The sequence below is a fragment of the Lycium ferocissimum genome, chromosome 12 (assembly GCF_029784015.1).
Source record: "Lycium ferocissimum isolate CSIRO_LF1 chromosome 12, AGI_CSIRO_Lferr_CH_V1, whole genome shotgun sequence".
In the NCBI taxonomy this organism is placed as follows: domain Eukaryota; kingdom Viridiplantae; phylum Streptophyta; class Magnoliopsida; order Solanales; family Solanaceae; genus Lycium; species Lycium ferocissimum.
Window position 1 is genome coordinate 37583588 of NC_081353.1, and position 19258 is coordinate 37602845.

At 39.2% G+C, this 19258-nt stretch overlaps 1 protein-coding gene across 2 annotated transcripts in view; it reads right to left on the reverse strand.

Moving 5' to 3' along the window:
• Window positions 1-254: 254 nt before the first annotated feature.
• LOC132041116 (calpain-type cysteine protease DEK1) overlaps window positions 255-19258 on the reverse strand; it is a 30378-nt gene continuing 11374 nt past the window's right edge. Inside the window, exons 7-32 of one of the 2 annotated variants that reach the window (XR_009410907.1) lie at window positions 19079-19193; window positions 17967-18945; window positions 17729-17839; window positions 16138-16196; window positions 13334-13496; window positions 12599-12872; window positions 12311-12461; window positions 12095-12206; window positions 11832-11997; window positions 11660-11730; window positions 11090-11181; window positions 10719-10881; window positions 10399-10470; window positions 9206-9580; window positions 8980-9095; window positions 8593-8890; window positions 7646-7962; window positions 7029-7380; window positions 6427-6747; window positions 6220-6324; window positions 5937-6065; window positions 4037-4417; window positions 3810-3947; window positions 1357-1593; window positions 818-1262; window positions 255-709 (exon numbers count right to left, since the gene is read on the reverse strand). Coding sequence is in view for 1 of the 2 variants with exons in the window: in XM_059431909.1 (XP_059287892.1) it covers window positions 957-1262; window positions 1357-1593; window positions 3810-3947; window positions 4037-4417; window positions 5937-6065; window positions 6220-6324; window positions 6427-6747; window positions 7029-7380; window positions 7646-7962; window positions 8593-8890; window positions 8980-9095; window positions 9206-9580; window positions 10399-10470; window positions 10719-10881; window positions 11090-11181; window positions 11660-11730; window positions 11832-11997; window positions 12095-12206; window positions 12311-12461; window positions 12599-12872; window positions 13334-13496; window positions 16138-16196; window positions 17729-17839; window positions 17967-18945; window positions 19079-19193 (5603 nt within the window). In the remaining variant the exon portion in view is untranslated. Of the gene's footprint in view, window positions 710-816; window positions 1263-1356; window positions 1594-3809; window positions 3948-4036; window positions 4418-5936; window positions 6066-6219; window positions 6325-6426; window positions 6748-7028; window positions 7381-7645; window positions 7963-8592; window positions 8891-8979; window positions 9096-9205; window positions 9581-10398; window positions 10471-10718; window positions 10882-11089; window positions 11182-11659; window positions 11731-11831; window positions 11998-12094; window positions 12207-12310; window positions 12462-12598; window positions 12873-13333; window positions 13497-16137; window positions 16197-17728; window positions 17840-17966; window positions 18946-19078; window positions 19194-19258 lie in introns of those variants that run through there. The other variant, XM_059431909.1, reaches the window with a different exon arrangement.

A 19258-nucleotide genomic window follows, 5' to 3' on the forward strand; every position in this document is an offset into this window, starting at 1 on the left:
AATCAGTTCATGCAGACTGGCGGCTATAAACTAACAGTCTTATTAATAAAGATAAGTTGATTTGGACCAAAATCAGAAAAAAAAAGAAAAAAAAAAGATAAGTTGATAATTTAAACAAAATTACGTCAGGTTGTGAATTAACTTCCTCTTTGCCTTTATAAATATTCCAAAGCGCTCTTTTATTATTCATTGAGATATATACAAGGATTTAGCTACTTCCTTGCATGCAGAACAATGCTCGAAATGCTTCAAGATTGTAGAAAGAAGATATAGTTAATTCTATTAATGGGAAAAAATGTTACATTTTTACAATTAATGATGTCTACAAGTAAGTGCTTCAAAACTGAGGCTGAAACTTCAATCGATTTTTCAGCCATATGGGGGACACTCCATCATGCTAAACTATAACCCATCCAACAGGGCATCCCTAACACCTATTTCTATTCTTTTCATCTATTCCTTTTTTTTTTTTTTAACCCTCATTTACATTTACTTAATCCTATTTTCTTACAACATCTACTCATGTACAGCGTGTTTGATCCCCGAGAACCCTCTTCGAGACCACGTTCAATGGACCTTCTTCCTTCTATTGGCTTAGAGACTTCCAGCACCCCCACCATACATGAATGAGATTAGCGACCATGGACGACTTCCTGAGAATAAGGTAGAGCTTGCGAAGGACAGAACATCCTTTCTCATTTTTCTATGCCTGTTAAAGGTAGAGAGGGAAAAAATTAAGTATACTTAACGAAACAAATATCCAAGATTAGACAGAATCTTAAGAGGAGATTGTAAAAAGTTAGATGAAGGAACTTACCGAGCATTTCTTATGTAAATTTACCACTCAATAAGCTCTTAGACAGATATGAATGATCGGGGATGGTCCACGCAGATTCTCTTTAGAGATGCTCAAGTAGTAATCAAACCCAAATCAAATGGGTCCTCACAATGCAAAACTATAAAGTTTCAAGACTTATCGAAGCTTTGGTAAAAACTGAGAGAACAAAAGGCGCCTCTTCACCAGGATGTATTGTAGTAGGCACTATTGTGTAACCCTTTGGATCAGGATCTAGGACCATCTCACACGATATTTCTCGAGAATTTACGTAGTCTGTCCCACCAACAGATTCATGCAAATAGATGTTATATGCAGCACGTCTACCACGAGTTTTCAGTATCCTCATCCCAATGTAGAACATCATTGAATCATGGCTTGACTGATAATTCCTGAAACCAGCTGTTGTCCTTGAGAAGCTCACACCCTAAAATGACATTCTGGTTAAGTCTATTTGATCAACAAAAGATAATAATGTCAATAAGTAATAATTCTGTTCCAGGTTAATCACAATAGGGCACCTGAGTTAAGGTGATAAAAACGTGAATCGGCAAGGAAGCATCAGGACCACTTGCTCTTAGTCGATATTGGGGGTTCTGATGCCATGTGTCATAATCCTGGCAGCCTCCAGCACTGTAACCTCTCCATTGACCATGGATCGAGTAGCGCATTTCTGGTGGGTAGACACGACAAACATATATAGACCTAAAATGTATCTGGAAATCTTGCCAGGACATCCAGAAAATTCCATCGTTTGCCTGGTTTAAAAAAAAAAAAAAAAAAATTAGGGTCAACCCGTAAAAAGCTGTATAAGCATAATCCTTCACTCCTTTTCTTGATGAACATCACAATGTGGTAAACCCAAGGAAACAGTGAGGAGCCATTTTGCACGCAGAACCGGATAAGGGGTTCTCTTATCCGTCCAGAAGGGATTATGAACAATGTCTTTCATTTGGCACATTAGATTCTTTTTTTCTTTTTTTTTTTTTGGATCTAGTAAGGATTTATTCATCAACAATGAGAAAACTCCCATATACAAGAGGTACACCAAAAAATTATAGAGCCTATGAACATCCACAAAAAATAACCAATCCTCAATACAAATAGGAACCTAATGGGTGCACCAAAACAAAATTATAGGTAAGATACTATTCTTCAAATGTACAAAATCAAGTTTGTTTCCTTCAAAAGCTCTCATATTTCACTCTTATCTCCAACTACCCATATAAGAGTTAATGGAGCAACATCCCACGCCATGTTTCTCCTCTTCCATCTTCTAAATACCCAGCTGAATGGAACATCCTTCGCTGTTCCGCTCATGATCCAAGATTCCATCATTGATCCCATTCAGCCCTGTCTAGCGTTTGAGGGACCCGTAGAGAGAGAGAGCTAGTTGGATATTGGTTTCCAGGTAGTTTAAAGCCAGCTCTAGTCATCAAGTAAAGTCTGTACTCGTCTGCGCTAGGCTACTCCTCTTCCCCTTTCTGAATCAACTTGTCCTTGCGCTTACCACTTCTTAAAACTTGCGAGCGAGTGTCGATCGGTCTCCCCTATCCTTTAAAGCCTGATGGCTTTCCGGATTCTTTTTATATAGAAAATATTGTTGGGATTTCAAAAACTTCCAGCTGGTCACCTTATTTCTTCGCTGAAGGTGCGATCCCCCGGTCCATCAATGCTACTTTCCTTGCTTTGATTCCTAATATTTTGATCTAGGACTACCTCTATTTAAATCGAAAAAAAGCCAAATTTCTCATCTTCTGGATAGAGTATAAAATAAAGTGGTAGGAGATGAAAGCATTGTTATCCAGTGGAGGGCGGCTTATTTTGCAAACATGAATGATAGGCCGGCTTAGGATAATGGAAAACGAATTCACTTTCAGTAATCGGAGGCAGGTCAGGGGCCGGCGGGCACGCCCCCAGCTTCTTAAGTTTGGGAATTGTGCCGGACCAATGCTACGAGCTTCCGGAATCCAATGGAATCTTCGTAAAGTCGATCATTACGAGTGTTACAATTCATTCGATTGGCAGGTCCAATCGATTCATAGCCTCTCGAGCACAACCCATATTCATGCAAGGATTGGTGATTGAGGATCCATACAGAGTTTTATGAAATATCTCTATGCCACTATTGAGATTTCTTGTGCCACAATATCTCAAGGAATTTTCTACTATAATGGAGGGAGGCAACGAAATTAAAGTTCACGACACAGTGAAACAGCAGTTTGCTAAGTAGTGTAGCAATGAGAGATTTAGGGAGACAATTATTTTTGCCTAAAAGGAAAAATATATAATATTGGAAAAAGATGGATCTGAATAAAATGGAATAACTACTGTAGAGGATTCATATTGGCACCCCAAATATTTGGGAATAACGCATAGTCGGTTGCTTGACTGAGTGCTTGGGGAGAGAAGGGAAACCTGAAGGAGACACGGAGGTTCAGTAGTTTTACAGCATCATCTTTTATCCAGAGAGGAAGACATGATGCAGGAGGTCATGGGATTCTTGCAGTGACACAGGAGAAGAGAACATGGGCTTGAAATTGGACTGGAGGGGACGAGAGAAAGGAGATAGTTACGGGAAGGAAGAAGAGCAATGTCAGGCTTGCTAGGTAAGGAAACGGGAGTAGCTAGGTCGCACAGTAAAGGAAGGTTTTCCTTTACTGTGCGACCTGAGCAGTACAGAGTGCGGGGTCATGCAAAGGAAGAGATTAGGAAGGTGCGCTACCAAGAGTAACAGAGTACGATTGAACAACAATTAGGAATGATAATTCCACCTCTCCACCCCCCAAATAAGCTGGGGTCTCTCGATAAATTATCAGGAGTTACTAACTCCGGAGGTATTCCAAAAGTGGAATTTAGGAAGGAAAATCTGGATCCTTCCCTAAACTCTGGGTTTTAACCAAAGAATTCATTAGGTAAAATCAAAGTCAATGCCAAAAAACAGTAACTTGGAAAAGGAGGGACGGGGAGCAACCTGTGGGACGTGCTTAAGCTTGTATCTCATCCTGTCGGTCCATTCAGGTGATGGATCTGACCAAGGGCCATTCCATTCAACTTCATTTGCCCATGGATTCCGGATCTGAACAAGCTTGTGGCCATCAACTTCTCGTACCTGAGCAGTACATCATGCAAAAGATGATCACGTGACTGAATTTTTCTTCGCTGGTTATAAGTCATAAGATATAAGGATTGGATTTCTACCTGTAATATCGAGTAGGCATGACCTTGGACAATACCACTGGAAGAGATATGTACATCTGAACCTGAAGGGCTACCAGCACCTAGTAAGAAACCCTCTTGTTTGAAGCGCAGCAGCTGAGACCAGAGTCTTCCACTTGCAAGATCAATCTGTGCTTCAGCACTTCTCATGTCAATCTCCTCACCAGCACCTCCAGTGAGGTCTACAAGAGCATCTTGCACAAGTCCACCCTCTAATGCCTCATATGAGCCATGAAGCTTCGCATAAGCTTTTTCTAACAAGGAGACCCACATTTCATTACCCTTCCTACTGGTGGCAAATGCTGGTTTACCAGGTGACTCGCATGGAATCCAATCATCTACCACAACAGGGACCCATTCCCCCTATAATAAATACAGCCACAGGATTAACTTGATTTAATGATCTATTACAGAAAAGGCAATCATATTTTTGCTTCTCACAGGAACCAGTACATAAAACGACTGAGATCCTCTCATCAGTTCAGAATACAACTTCAACGAGATTAATATAGAAAGACAGCATTATTCCATCTGGAAATTTAATCGAGCATGACTTTGACGTCAACATGCCAAGTACAAAATTCAGTGGAAAATACTGTACATGGATTCATTGCACAATTGATGGGAGAAGTCATGACTCTGGAAATAGTTGTGCTTTTCCCCAAGCCCAGCAGCAGTAATAAATAAAAGTTGCAGTATTGCTGAATTTAATGACACTATTAGTTATTGCTGAATTTAATGACACTATTAGTTACATACTTGCAATTCTAAGGAGGGAAAAATGATTTTTCACGTAGGTGTACAATGTATAAAAAGTAAGGAAAATGGAAATTTAGGGCAATGGCCAGATTGAGTCCCATATCCAGAATTATGCACAGGAAGGATCACTCTGGATCCAGGAAAGAAGAAGGCAAAAAATTTAGTCCTTGTCATCCTAATTGACTGACGAAGTTTTTAATTTTTTCCCCAAAAAAAGGAAAGGAAGAGGTTAAAATTCCAAAACACCATAATACTGACTAACAAAAGAATCAAACGTAGATGACATAAATTAACTCAAAGGGGAAGCATGAATATGAGCACTTTGGTTCACCTTCTACATCACCTTTTGTGGCAGAAACTGCACCAAAAGGACCCTATATCCATAACTTATATCCTAAGCACACCAGTAAAATAGAGCCAATTTGGAAAGATCTAGATTCTATCAGAGAAAATGCCAATACATGCACACTATTTGGTGCAGATGTTTACTGATCTTGGAATAATTCATGATCTACTAGAGAGAGCAGCAAATTAATGCAAAAGTCCTTCATGCATCTGGTGGACAGTGTGGAAGGAGAGAAATGGAAGATGCTTTTAAGATAAAATCCAATTCCATCCAAAAAGTTAAATAGAATTGTATTATATCTTGATTTTCTTGGTGTAAACAACGTATAGAAGATCTAGATCAAATTGTAGGTTTTTTAGGAGCTCTGTAACTTTTTGGAGGTAGCCAGCATATCCTTAATGCCGAGGACTACAAATTTACCAGTTTAACCAAAAAAAAAAAAAAAGAGTTAATGAAGAAGTCCAATGTCTCCCACTCTCCACTTCCAAATGTTCTCTTTCTTTTTCTTCTGATGATTTACCCCTCCATAATCATAGTGACTAGTGGTTCATCTCTATCAATTCATAGATCCTAAATTTTGAACACAGGAAATGTATTGCTTCCAAGGTATTGCTCTAATGTTCCTTTCCGTTCAGATTTCTAGAGACACCTTAAAAAACTTATTTGATCAATTGAAAAAATTCAGCATGTTCATGTCTGGAGGGCACTAAGATGATTCAATTCCCTTTTGAATAACATATTGCAGGCACAAGTAACTATACAAATAAAGAGCCTAACCTGAATGCAGAAGCGAACTGTATATATTCCTTCTTGATTGTATTCTGGTGTAATTATGACTTCTGATATTCGTGAAACCTCAGTTAGCACAGCAACAGCACTTAGAAACCAACAATCACCCAGTCGTCCCTGATTAAATAGTACAGCATCACAGTGAGCAACTGGATCTTTAAAAACAATTCTAGCTACCAACTTGAGGCCTGCCTCCCCAAAAAAAGCAAAAGAAAAGAGGAGGCGGGAGGGGACACTTTGAGCAAACAGTATGAAGCAAGAGTAGCACAACCTGACAAACATCTGAAGAATTTGCTACTCCAGAAAATAAGCATGGGTGAGAATCCAGATGCTTCTCTTTCACTATATCAGTAGGCCTCATCCATTCAGAAACAACCTGGGATGAACTAATATCAACTAATGTACCACACATCATAATTGAACCTAGAGAACCAGACGACCAATATAACTATGAGCAAAGCGCTGCCGATGGACTCACCTGCAATTTAGATGGGGGATTGTCGGGATCCATAAATAATGAGCGGTCAATGGGAGGAAACTCTTGATCAGTAAAGTGTGATTCTCCTCTTGCTAAGAGAGCCTCCTTCACAGCCATTTCCACTGAAAGCATGTGTTGATTGATTTCCTTCTGTGTGTCTACTCGAGGCTTCCTCAACCTTCGAGTAAAAGAATCCACGTCCAACACAACCCCATCACGTTCTGACCTTCTCTTCCTCCCACTTGAATACTGCCCATCCCAATCTACATCATCTCTGTCATAAAGATCTACATCCGCAGGATCACTGTCCCACCCATCAACCTAAGCAAGAAGAACCAAGTAGCAACCATGAGACAAATTCCAAAAGACAAGCAACTATTCCTTTTATGTTTGCCTGATATGTTGAATTAGTAACAGCGAACTATCAATCAACTCCATCAATCCTGTTTCTTAAACAATTTGATAGTAAGATCTCCTTAAAATATCTAGAACTTGAGCATCTACAAAATAAAAGGACAAAGACCTACAGACCATTTTATCTACAAATGACTACTATTAGATGTATTGCTGGAAACAAATCATTTGAACTAAAAAACACAGACCCTAGTTGGAGAATCTGCCCATTGCCAATTATCATCCGGCAGATCAATCATGCTGTACTCAGCAGAACCCATAGCCGCGGGAAGAGCCGCAATCTCATCTTCTGTCAAGCACCTTCCCCAAAGAAATACATCCATTATGAGCACCTTTGATTCAGCTCCTTCACTATCGGATCTCCCAAATGAATCAACATCAATAGGTGGCCTTATGCCCACCCAAACATCCGTTCCCAGCTCCCATATGCAACCAGCCACTCTTAGTGGTAGCCCAGTCTGGTAGCCATCAAAATTTCCATCTAGGTAGCAAGTTGCTTCACCCAATTCAGCATCAATAGTCAATGTTATGATATGCCACCTGCAAAATAATGCATTTACATGTGAGACACCCATCTGATTCCACTAAAGACTCAAGAATGAAGTGGACAGGCAAGAAATAAGACAGACGCCTCTATTTTTATTTTAGGGAATTGTTTCTTGCATATTTAACATCATCTTGGTGTGTGCTAATAAAATTTACATTGATTTATCAGAAAAGAAGAACAAGACAGAAGTCCTAAGCAACTACAGCAACCATGTTTACACAGCAATTCACACGAAATAAAGAGGAAAAGCTCACACACCTTCCATCTGCGATACTGGTGGCACTTATACTCCACTCCTTTACAGTAGTCTGCTTGTCAGTTTTAGTAATTAATCTAAGCCCAACTTGTCCTGCTTCAATGCCTTGCTCAGCGCCAGCCACAAGAAATTCCCAGCAAATATTCTTCTGGAATTCAGTGCCGAACAAACAAACAGGTCCAGATTCAGGCTGGACCATTACAGCAAGGGAGCAGCTAATTTTTTGACGTTGACATACAGTGGGATCAATCTGACCGCACTGTCTGCCACTAGTGGTGGGTTCATCATCAAGTATACACACAGCACCAGCAAGTCCAGTCTACAACAGAATATTTAAAAGCAGGAAAATCAACATACAGGAATTTGGGTTAAGTACCTATCAAAAAAAAACTGTGGATAAGCTTGTGATTGCTTTGATGGATCATCATAAAAAGAGTAACAGGAAGAAGATAAATTCAGTTTCAGACCTATTCTAGCAGATACTAGAGGGGGTTTCATAACTTAAGGTGGTAAGCGCATATTAGAGTTCCAGAGGTTTCCCTTGTCATTTTCTTCCGTTATTATCACATGTCAGGTTATTTCCCATTTCTATATATGTAATGTATCTCATAGAAGCTCCAAGGACTCACTGTGGATAAGTATATACAGTTTCGAAATGTAATGATGCCTCGCGTTGATACTTATTTTAGACATGTTATGCATTTGGGCCTTTGCATGGTATTTGATGTTTTTTATTAAAGAACTGAATGATGGCAAAGGGCCGCCCAACACATGTTTTACTGATGGTTATTACGACAGAGTTAGGGCCGTTGGTAGGTGCTAGGAACAGGCGGGCACCGGTCACGGCTCCCTAGTTTAGGTCGTGACAAACTTGGTTAAGGCATAAGGTAGAATTTCAGCATCATATTTCGTGCTGTCAGTTGCGCTTTAAATAGAGTATAGGGATGACCTGAAGTGCCCGACGAGATAGTTGAGCAGCACGAATACGACGTGCAATGCTTGAAACTCTTTCCCGTGCAAAAGAGTCATCAAGAACAGAATCTCCTCCCACTGCACGGACTGCAGCTGCCATCGCCGCTGCCTCTCTATTCCCAGCATTAGGAATAGATGATATTAGCGACGCCTCTATTTCCTTCCATTTACGCTCCTCCTTCTCAAGGAGAGCTTTCCTCCTTTCTTTACCCCTTCCCTCCTCTTCACGTCTCTGCATCAGGATTTCCTCTTCCATCTCCTTCTCCCTCATATAACTGCAAGCACCAATTAAACAAAATTTAGAAGAGCTCTAACTCTCATAAGTGCACCAGAATTACCAGAACAGTTCTGAGAATACGTTTACCTCTCCTGTATGATTTCAAATCGTCTACGATCTTCTGGGAGCCATTTTTTTATGTCTTTGGCACTAAGATCCGAAAACCCTATGCTGTCAAGGAAAAGTCGGAGACGAACCTCATCCTGGAAAAGCACGCTATGTTCAGGATAAGGGGGGAAAAGAAAAGAGAAAAACGAGAAGAAGAAAATAGAGAAGCTTTAAAGCAGACGAGTAGTTTGTAACGTATAATTACCTGTACCCTCTCAGCTTTAGCCGTCAAACCAAGCAAAAGAAGCAAGTAACCACCGAACTTGTCCCACATGTAAACCCATTCAGTATCAATTGCTTCCTCTAAAGCCAGAATTCGAGCATGAGCACACATTTCTCTTCGGTGACCTACATCACTAGTTGCTTCATGCCTCAGTGTCCTATGTCTTAATCTGCAGAAAATTGACCCAGCGGCCAGTTCTTCATTTCTGAGACGATCTCTTAATTTCATGACATCAGCTCGTGGAAGCACAAAATTGCCTCCCCTATCCCTCATCATTGTTGGATCACCAACCAATAGAGCAGCTGAGCTAGCCGACCTCTGGGGGGCAGAGTATGTTCCAGATAAAGCATTTCTGGTCTGAGCAACCATTAACAGAATTGAGATTCAATGAGAAAATCAATAATAAAACAAGAAGTTTATCTAGAATTTACAGGTAGAAGAGTCAGAAGACACCAATCACCATTGAAGTTTCTTGATTTATATCATTATTACTCTCAAGACCAATTTAAACTATCACCAAAACAAGCGAACCTTGTGTTAATGCTTATATACCATTAAGCACATCGAAGTTCATGTAGTGTCTAGACGATATTAACGTCTCTCTATATGCAGACCTCTTTGGATGCATTGGGGCCATTTGACATTTACAATTGGAACCAGCCAGATAACACAAAACTTTAATGAGAAATAATTGATAACTAAAATACAATATGAATGGAATGAAAAACCTGTAAAGCACTGATGCATTCAAGCAAGATAAGAAAGAACAACCCCAGAACACTTATCAAACTGAAATACATAACACGTCGATGACATGAATAACGGTACAAAAGGGAATTGCAAATTCGAGATTTAGAATTTTAAAATCGCGAACAAAAAATAGAAATCACCAATATTTCCAAGATTTAGGTTCAAATAGTACATCATTCTAACAGCACCATATTATTTTTAAGCCAGTATAGGGCTTCCACATCCAATTCTTATGAAGGTGGGGCCATTGCGATAAGTCACTCACCACTTAAGTGGCACAACGTTATTTGTTTTCAATTGCAAACAAGGATCACCTTCAGATAGGTTGAGACAGTAAACGACAGTTGAAACAAAGAACACTAAGTAACCTAGGAGCAAAAACAAGCAATGAAAGAGCTGCCAGCTGTAATAAAAAGTGATCGTACCTTCGTGGCAGATCGAGCAATTGCCTGGACTGTGGTTTCTTTGCTAAGAAAATGAACAGCATCTTCCACCATCTAATTTTAGATAAAATGTTAGAAAGTAAAGCAGAATATTTTAGGAAGTAGTTCAAGCAGAAGTGTTTTTTGTTTTTGATAATAAACTTTTTAATGAGATTTCAAGCACAAGTTTTTTATGAAAACTCATCTCCAAAGTTATCACATTGACTATAGTGTAGAGAGTTCATCATAAAGACACCAAATACACAAAAAGAGGAAGTCTATACAGCTCAATCGAATATCTATTCCAAGATACAGAAGCAAACCTCAAGTGTTAAACATGGACGAGAGACAGCAAAGCCAAAGGCCACAACGAGTGTAATTGCTGATATAGCCGCACCAGCAAATGGTGGATAAATTTTCAAACTGGCAACCACACCCCAGCCCTCAATAGCCAACGCGATGCCATAGAGCACAAGAAATGCAGCACTGTCAACAAATGATTTCAGGTAGAATTAGATGTCAAGTCGTGCAACTTCAGATAGAAACTTGAACGATGAAATGCTTATAAATAAAATTACATCGGAAAGGAACTGGTTTACCTCTAAAGTTAAAGAGTAGACAATTTACTTTAACTATGCATTTCAAGCTGCTATACACACTGTAAATCTTAAACAAGTAGAGGAAATTGACAAACCTGACATTTTTGCCAGAGTCCGCGTGAGCATCATAAACATAAACAGGCAACACCCTTGGGGAATAAACTACTATAGGAGGTGAAAGAAGGACCTGAAAGAAAAGGGTGTTGGGAACAAAAGACGATTACAAGCAAGCAAGACAACAAGCAAAGATAAAACAACTCTAATCAACAAACAATAAACATATATAACACGCTTGGGACAATTGCTCCTTTTATCCCTCAATCATTAGTTATTATGGTTCGTCCTTCTGATATCTCACTAAGCATATTTAACCTTGAATTAATAGAAATGTGTGTCTTTGGTACCTTAATTGAAAATATTTAATATTTAGATTAATCATAGAACTGTGTTACCTTCAAATAGTTCAATAATTAATAATTTGTCAAATTTGTGGACTCACAAGCAGATGGATCAAAAGTGTACATTTCAATTAATTGAATGTTAAATATGCTTAGCCAGATATCACATGGATCAAAATCAGAATTTGTCAATATACTAGGGCCTAAAAGCACAAATTTCTCTAACACGCTTAAATACTTCATTTGTCGTTATTAAGTATAACTTACTGTTAATGCCCTTCCAGCTACCAGAAAAAGAAACGAGAAATAACCAACAGATGCACCCACAAAAGCCTTATCTGAAACAGAAACAAGCATTTGACATCAATTATCAAGAACCACGATATGATACATTAGATTAAACTATCTGAGCATCTTAAGACAGGAGAAGCGTATTTACCCTGAAACCATCCAACAAGAAATGCTGCTAGAGCTAAAAGGAATGCAAGAAAACAAACAAGTAACATTTGTATCCTTGTCAAATAAAAATTATTTGACGCCCAATAGTGAATAACACCAATAGCTAGAACAAGCAGGAGAAGCACCAGAAGGAATGCAGCCCCTATCTGTTGAAACACAACAAAGGAAAAAAGAAAAACATACAAACAATGTCAAATAAGTGTTTTGAAAACGGAAACTACAGCACATGGGATGATCACTTACCGCCCAGGGTTTAATTGTAACTATAATAGCTGAAATGGCTCCAAGCAAAAGAAGAAGACCAATGATTATGAACATATAAGCACCTCGAGAGAGCTTCCAATTGTCATCTTTCCTGAAAATGTTACAGATATTATGATTCTGAAAAAAAAACACTGATCATCTATAAGACAGCATTTCTAAAAATGCATAAGCAGTTTCTAAATAAATATCACATACCACTTGAACAAACCGGCACCAAGAGACAATACTGCTGGAATGCATATCAATGGAAGCAAAGAAGCGAGGAAATCAGCTTTTGTTGGAATCTGGTCGGTTCTAGAGCCAACAACTTCAAAGTAGGATACGCTACAAAAGGCCACAATAACAGCTTCGAAGATGAAAGAGAAGAAATTATTAGTGAAAGGCTTGTCATAGAGAATGAACTACCAAAAAAGAAATTGCAAACCAGTAGTGTATTTCGTAGTTTAAGAAAGGGAAGAGGAGAGATTAAAGTGGAAGGATTACCTGCAAATATGGCAATACAAATAGCAGATGAGACAGAAAACCGATAAGTTGCGAACCAGGATATAATTGGCAGCACACCAGTAACTACCAAAGCAATTGCAGAAGCCATTGCCCAGCCAAGGTAAACAGATGATGCATAAGGAGATGTAACACCATTCCGACCACCAGTCCACCCCCTATAATCTAAATCATCCAAAGGCTTTGCAGACACTATTGCTCCAAGAGCTAAAATGGACCCAGCAAATAAGGAGATGGAAATGAAAAGAATAACACCCTGGAAACAGAATTGGCCATTATGATTCTTATAGCAAGTCATAGAAGAATGTATAAGCGTGAATCCTTTGCAAGTAATGTCACATCCCTCATATAGATGAGGTCCTAGAGAGGAAAGGTGCAATAAAAAGAAATCCTATCAACTACAATGCCTACACATACGAGAGTCTTTTGGTTCTTACATCTAAAACCAGTGATGTAATGAGAAAGTTAGGGAATTGACTTCAACGATAGAAATACATCTCCTCAAGCATAAAAGTGTACAGCTCACTGCTCAGTCAATCAAACACCACAATTCAAACTAGTTGAAGTTGGAGTTTGACAGACAACAAAAAATTGATCGGCAAATGTAATGCTTAAAAAAAATTAAGAAAAAGCAGATCCAAATAAACAGCGAAAGTGCGGAGGACCACAGCGATATTAACAGTATACAAATAGGAGAAAATTACGAAACACACTAACCTCTTTCATCCCCAGTGTTAGATGGCTTCCTGCACGGCCTGCATTCTCAGCTCTTGAAGACCAAAACTGGTACCCATTACGAATCCATATAGGAATTGCAATAGATAGGCACGCTACCATTAAGGGTACTGTCAATGATAATCCCAGAAGAACTGATGATTTGCTGCAAATCCATTATGACAACTGAACTATCAACCAAAAGTTTTTAAGGAAAGAACATATTACATAATTAAGGATGTAAAAGAACCCGAATCCAGCCAAGAGCATATCGTGTTGCCTGGTGCCAAGGATTTAACCGACTAAACAAGGCAATGATCAAGCATTCAAGAAACAGAAACCAGTAGAAGATATGGATGTTGTATTTAATATACAAATAAGAGATAAAACATACATAAGGAATGGATCATTGTAACAACCCAACCCCTGGTTTGGAGATTTTACGCTCCTTTTCATGTTTCGAGACTTCCTACAGGTTGGTATTATGTTTTGGGACTTGCGGGCATGTTTGCATTGGACCCGAGGGGCTCGGGTGTATTTCAGCGCACTTGGGTTATTTCTGCTGGTGCAAGCTTTACCGCGAGAGGCAAGTCTGGTGAGTAACCTTCGCGGTCGTGTGGCCTTGGTCACAGTCGCGTAGGCATGTCCTGGCAATGCTTCGCCATTGCGTAGCGATAAAGCATCAGGTATAAACATCAGGTTTTCAGGACAGCATGTTATTTTCTTCCATTTTTGGAGCTTGGGGGCTCAGATTGAGGCGATTTTGGACAGGGTCTTCTCCTACATCTTGAGGGTACGAGTAAGTAATCTACACTTGACTTCGGTGATATCTTGATTATCCATGGATTTTTTAACACCTAAACGCGGATTAAAGAGGTGAAATTGGGCGTTCTAGACCTTAACTCAAGGAAGTGTATTTTGGTGATTTAATACCAAATTGAACTCGGATTGGAAATCTAATTATGAATTTGGACTCGGAAGGTTATGGGTAACATGAAATTATATTAAATTTTAGATTTTGAGCGGGGGGCTCGAGTTTGACTTTTTGTTTCACTTTTGGTCCAATCTCATTTCATATTGCATTATGGGTATTGTTCTCGTTTATCCTTGTAGAATACACTTTTGAGTAAGTTGGGCGTATTCAAAGGCTTTGAGGAAAGCAAAGGCCGTTAGTGGTGGTTAAGAGGCTTCGGACCGAGGTAACTCAAGATTTTGGTTTCGATGGGTAATTTTTCCCAACTAAATGATAATTGAAACCTAAATATAGGGGGGTATCGTATAGGGGAGGTGATGAGCATTTGTGTGGGTAATGGCTGACATGTTGAGGTAAATAGTTGTCATGTTGTTTTCTTCTATGATTCTTGACTATTGGATACAAGATTTCCTGAGTATGCTTTACAGCTTAAGAGCATATTGTTAGTTTTGATTCACATGCTACGATTTTCCATCTCGAATGTTTCATGTACTTCATACTACATAGGTTGTGTAGATTCCATTCATGCACTGTTTATATGACATTGACTGCATACGTGATTCAAGCTTATTTCACGAGATACGTAGATGAGTCTAAGGACTTGGGTGTTAGTGGTTATGATATATGTGTTGATGAGTCTACGGACTTGAGTGCGAGCGGTTATGAGATATGTAGTGGATACTCTGATATAGACTGAGGTTATGGCACGACGAGACATTCCGTGTGGATTGATATGGTTATGGCACGATGGAACACTCTGTGCGGATTGATATGGTTATGGCACGATGAGACATTCCGTGCGGCACATGGACAACACAGTGGCCCCCCATGTGCCATTGTTCAAGCAACCCTAGCAGGACAGTTTGTGCACGGTTGTGTTGGAGGTACTGATATTTGAGAATCAGCATCATGTGCATTTGATTCATTGACTTATATGCTTATCATTATAAATGTTGTTTTTGGTGCATTCTTTACGTGCAATATTTGACCTGTTGAGATAGTGCTCTATCTATGCATATCACTGCATATGCATTATTTGTGCATAAATTACTATCTTGATTTGATTGATTTTTTTTTTTTTTTTAATAACCGTGGTGTCTGGGCCAGCTTGCGCGCACCTCAACTAATTCCAAGGGATACCTGCCACCTCCCAACAGTGCTCAACCCACTTCATTGCCCACACCATTGGGTGTTGATTTGATTGATTTACTTGTACTTTTATTTCCTTCTGTTGATCAACATATTAACTGTTCAGGTTAAGATAGGTGTTTTGAAAGTCAACCCTCGCCACTACCTTGTTAGGGTCAGTTAGTGATAATTATTGAGCATACGTTGATTTTGTGCTCATGCTACACTTGCTGAACCTTTACGTACAGGTTTGAGTTGAACTGTTGCGGTATTCGTGGAAGAGCATAGGAGATCATACCAGCATTCTAGAGTTGAGTTGCCATTTAGTTCTTGGAAGCTTAGAGTCTTTTGTTGTTTTCCAAACAAATTTTGTACCTTTCATACTCAAAGTTGTATTTTTTCACTCACAGTAGCTCATGACTTGCGACACTAGTTCTTGCGGGTTGTAGTGAAAGTTCCACTAGTTCTTGATATCGTGGTTACTTTTAGATTGGCTCGCCTGATTGGTAGGGTTAGGTGCCATCATGTCTTAGGAGATTTGAGTCGTGACACTCACAAACTGGACTTGGTGTGTCTTAAGGAAGCTTCTTCACACTATTCTAAATGTTTGCAATGAGTTCCCTTTGATAGAATATATGCAATATATGTTTCTTTCGAAACTTAACTGAGATTGAAACTTAAAAGTTTATAATAAAGAAGGATTTACCTCAAGAATGAAAGCAGCAGACCAACACAAGTGCTCAGCATCCAAGCGATAAAGCCATACTGCAAGAACATAGCAAATTTTAGCCAAAAAATTAAGAGTGGAAACACTGAGCATCTAATTCAAGGAGATGACAGGTCAGATTGCCTTCTGAAGGTGCTATGCCAAAGTGCATCTCAATTTTTATAGTGCTACGCTGGTAAATCCATCAAAAAGAAAATTGGATGTCCACTAGTTAATAATGGTAAATCCATCATTAAGTAAAAATTGTATGTCCACTAGTCAGACAGCTATACTAGAGAGAACATATTTATGTGCACAGAGATAAAGGTCACTGCAAGAACATGAAGTGTTATGTTAGACGTTAGAATATCTGAAGTGCTAAGTTCTTAAGTGAGATATTGTCCCATATTAGACAAATATCATATGTTTCTTGTGTTTGATAACTATAAACGTGAGGAATCATCAATTGTCAAATTATCAAAGCATCTCCTCTTCTTCTTCTTTTTTTTTTTTTTTTTTTTTTTTTAACTGGTACTATTAACATCTCGTCTTCTCTTATTTCACCTGACCTCTGTCAGGAATAACATCAGCTGACCTTGAACATTTATTTGAAGCTATACCCATAATTCAATTATTTATGCTACAACCTGATGTTTCTTGCACTTCAATTATCTTATTGATTTGTGGTAGTTCTGCTCCTTTTTACAGACTGCTTTATCATGCTTTTTAAAGAATTTGACATGTCTTATTCGTTTCCATTATTTCTTTTTTCGTACTACTTTGAACTGCTTGTTCTTGTGCCGAGGGTCTACCGGAAACAGCCTCTCTACCTCCCAAGGTAGGGGTAAGGTCTGCGTACACTCTACCCTTCACTTTGGGATTTCACTGGGTATGTTATTGTATCCATAATTCAATTGCTTAACAGGTCCCAGCAGAACCTACCCCATTAACTGGATTCAAAAGATTGGCTGGCACAAAAACCTTTGGTCTGGGTTCTAGCGGCCTTATCATTCTTGTGCAATGAAAACCATAGAACAAAACATTGGCCCTCACATCACAGGTGAACACATAAAGAATTAAGATGAATATTTAGAATGCGAGAGAGAGAGACACAGAGAGAGAGGAGCCGGACTAGTGCTGAAACCCCAGTACCTAACCATAGAACAAAACATTGGCCCTCACATCACAGGTGAACACATAAAGAATTAAGATGAATATTTAGAATGCGAGAGAGAGAGAGACAGAGAGAGAGGAACTGGACTAGTGCTGAAACCCCAGTACCTAAAGAAAATCACCCTTGCAGAAGAAAAGAGGCTGAGCCACAAACTTAATACCATAGAAACCAACGTAGATAGCATCAAAATATACAAGAGCTTTGAAAATCGACATCAACGAACATTAGAACACTGCACGGAGACAACAATACACTTGAAAACAAGATCTCCAGGCAAATAAGTGATGAAACGACAAAATACCAGCAGTAACAATGGCGTAAAGTTATCAAAACCAAAACCTCAAATAGCAACAACATACTTAGTGGAAAAAACAAATAGAAACAGATACTCGTAGGCAAAGAACCAAAAATAAGTACCTTCCGGGGTTTTGAAGTCATGGATAAATCTTCAGCTTGCAAAGACCGAAGGAAGGCCAAAATAGAACAGACAACAGGAGACAAAAGGAGAACCGCGATGCCAAATTCAAACTGCAGACAATCGTTAACCAAATTTTGTTAGAAAATGGAAAATACAACTATGTGGAGAATATTTTAGCTGCATCGTACTCCAAGTACACTATAAACTAAACTTTTAAAGTACCAATGCATTTCTTACCTGTTGGTGTGTAGCATTCAAAAGTTTTATTGTATTTGGTCGGAAGATAGCCACAATGACGGTTTCAAGTATGAACACTAAACTGAAAAGAAGCCATGCTCGCTCTGGAGTTCCTGCTATATGATGCAACATTACTCTACAACGTTGAAGCCACCTTCCCAGTCCTTGGAGTCTAAGTTCTTCCGAGAATGAAATTTGATTAGGTAACACATTGTCAACATCGTTTGAATCAGTGACAGGAGGGTTATTGTCACGATGTTCTCGATCAGCGTCCAAACTACTTCTCTGCAACAAGGCTAGAATCATTGGGTCCAGTCCATTCTCCTTCAGCATCACAGCAAAATTAGGATCAAGCCCTTTATCTTGCAACAAATTAGCTAATTCACGATCTCTGTGTCTTCCTTTCCTCTTTAACATAGATGTAATCCTGGGATCACTCAACTTTTCTTGAAATGCAAGTGCCAAATTCAAGTCCAATATCTGTTGATTTGCAGAAGTGGATGTACTAGAATCACCGCCTTGGCTTTCAAGGCCACTACTAGAACATACAACCAATGAACTATTATGCTCTAAATTTCTGTCAACATAAGACGATCCTACTTCAGGCTCTTGAACTACTGAACGACAGGAACTACTACGCAGAGCTAAACTTGGCCTTCCACTGTCTATGCTCTTATCACTATTAATCCCCTCAATGTTATGCCAGGTACTGCCATCACCAGTGCAAGGCACAGTTGCATTACCAAGATGACCAGCATCAGCACTACTACTGCGTTTCACACTTGAGCCACAACCCTCAGAAGAGCTTGCAGAGCTATTTTGGTCTTTTCTACGGAAACCTTCTCGAAGGCGGATAACTGTGCTCTGTAAGGCATCTCGCCTAGCAGCTAATGGGTCTGTAACTGATAAATGCCGTGAAACAGCAGCGCCCAACAGCACAGATGCTACAACTGCATAACTAATACAATGTCCAAGGTACCTGAAATGAAGTTGTTGCAGTAAAAGATTAAAAGTTCTATTCTATCAATTATATTAAAAGGTATATATTTGCCCACAAGTATAAGAAGACTTGATTAAGGAAGGAAATTAATTAGCAAAGGTTAACAACAAACCAGTAATGAACTCCAAAACAGATCAGGAACACCCGAGATGTACCAGCAACAAAAAGCACAACGACTCGACTTTTCAGAAGTCGAAAGCCATACAAGCATGCTCCCAAGTTCCAATCTGATTAGAATGAAAAGCTAGTGAATTCATTACTTACCACAGAGAAATTTTAAACTATTTCCCAT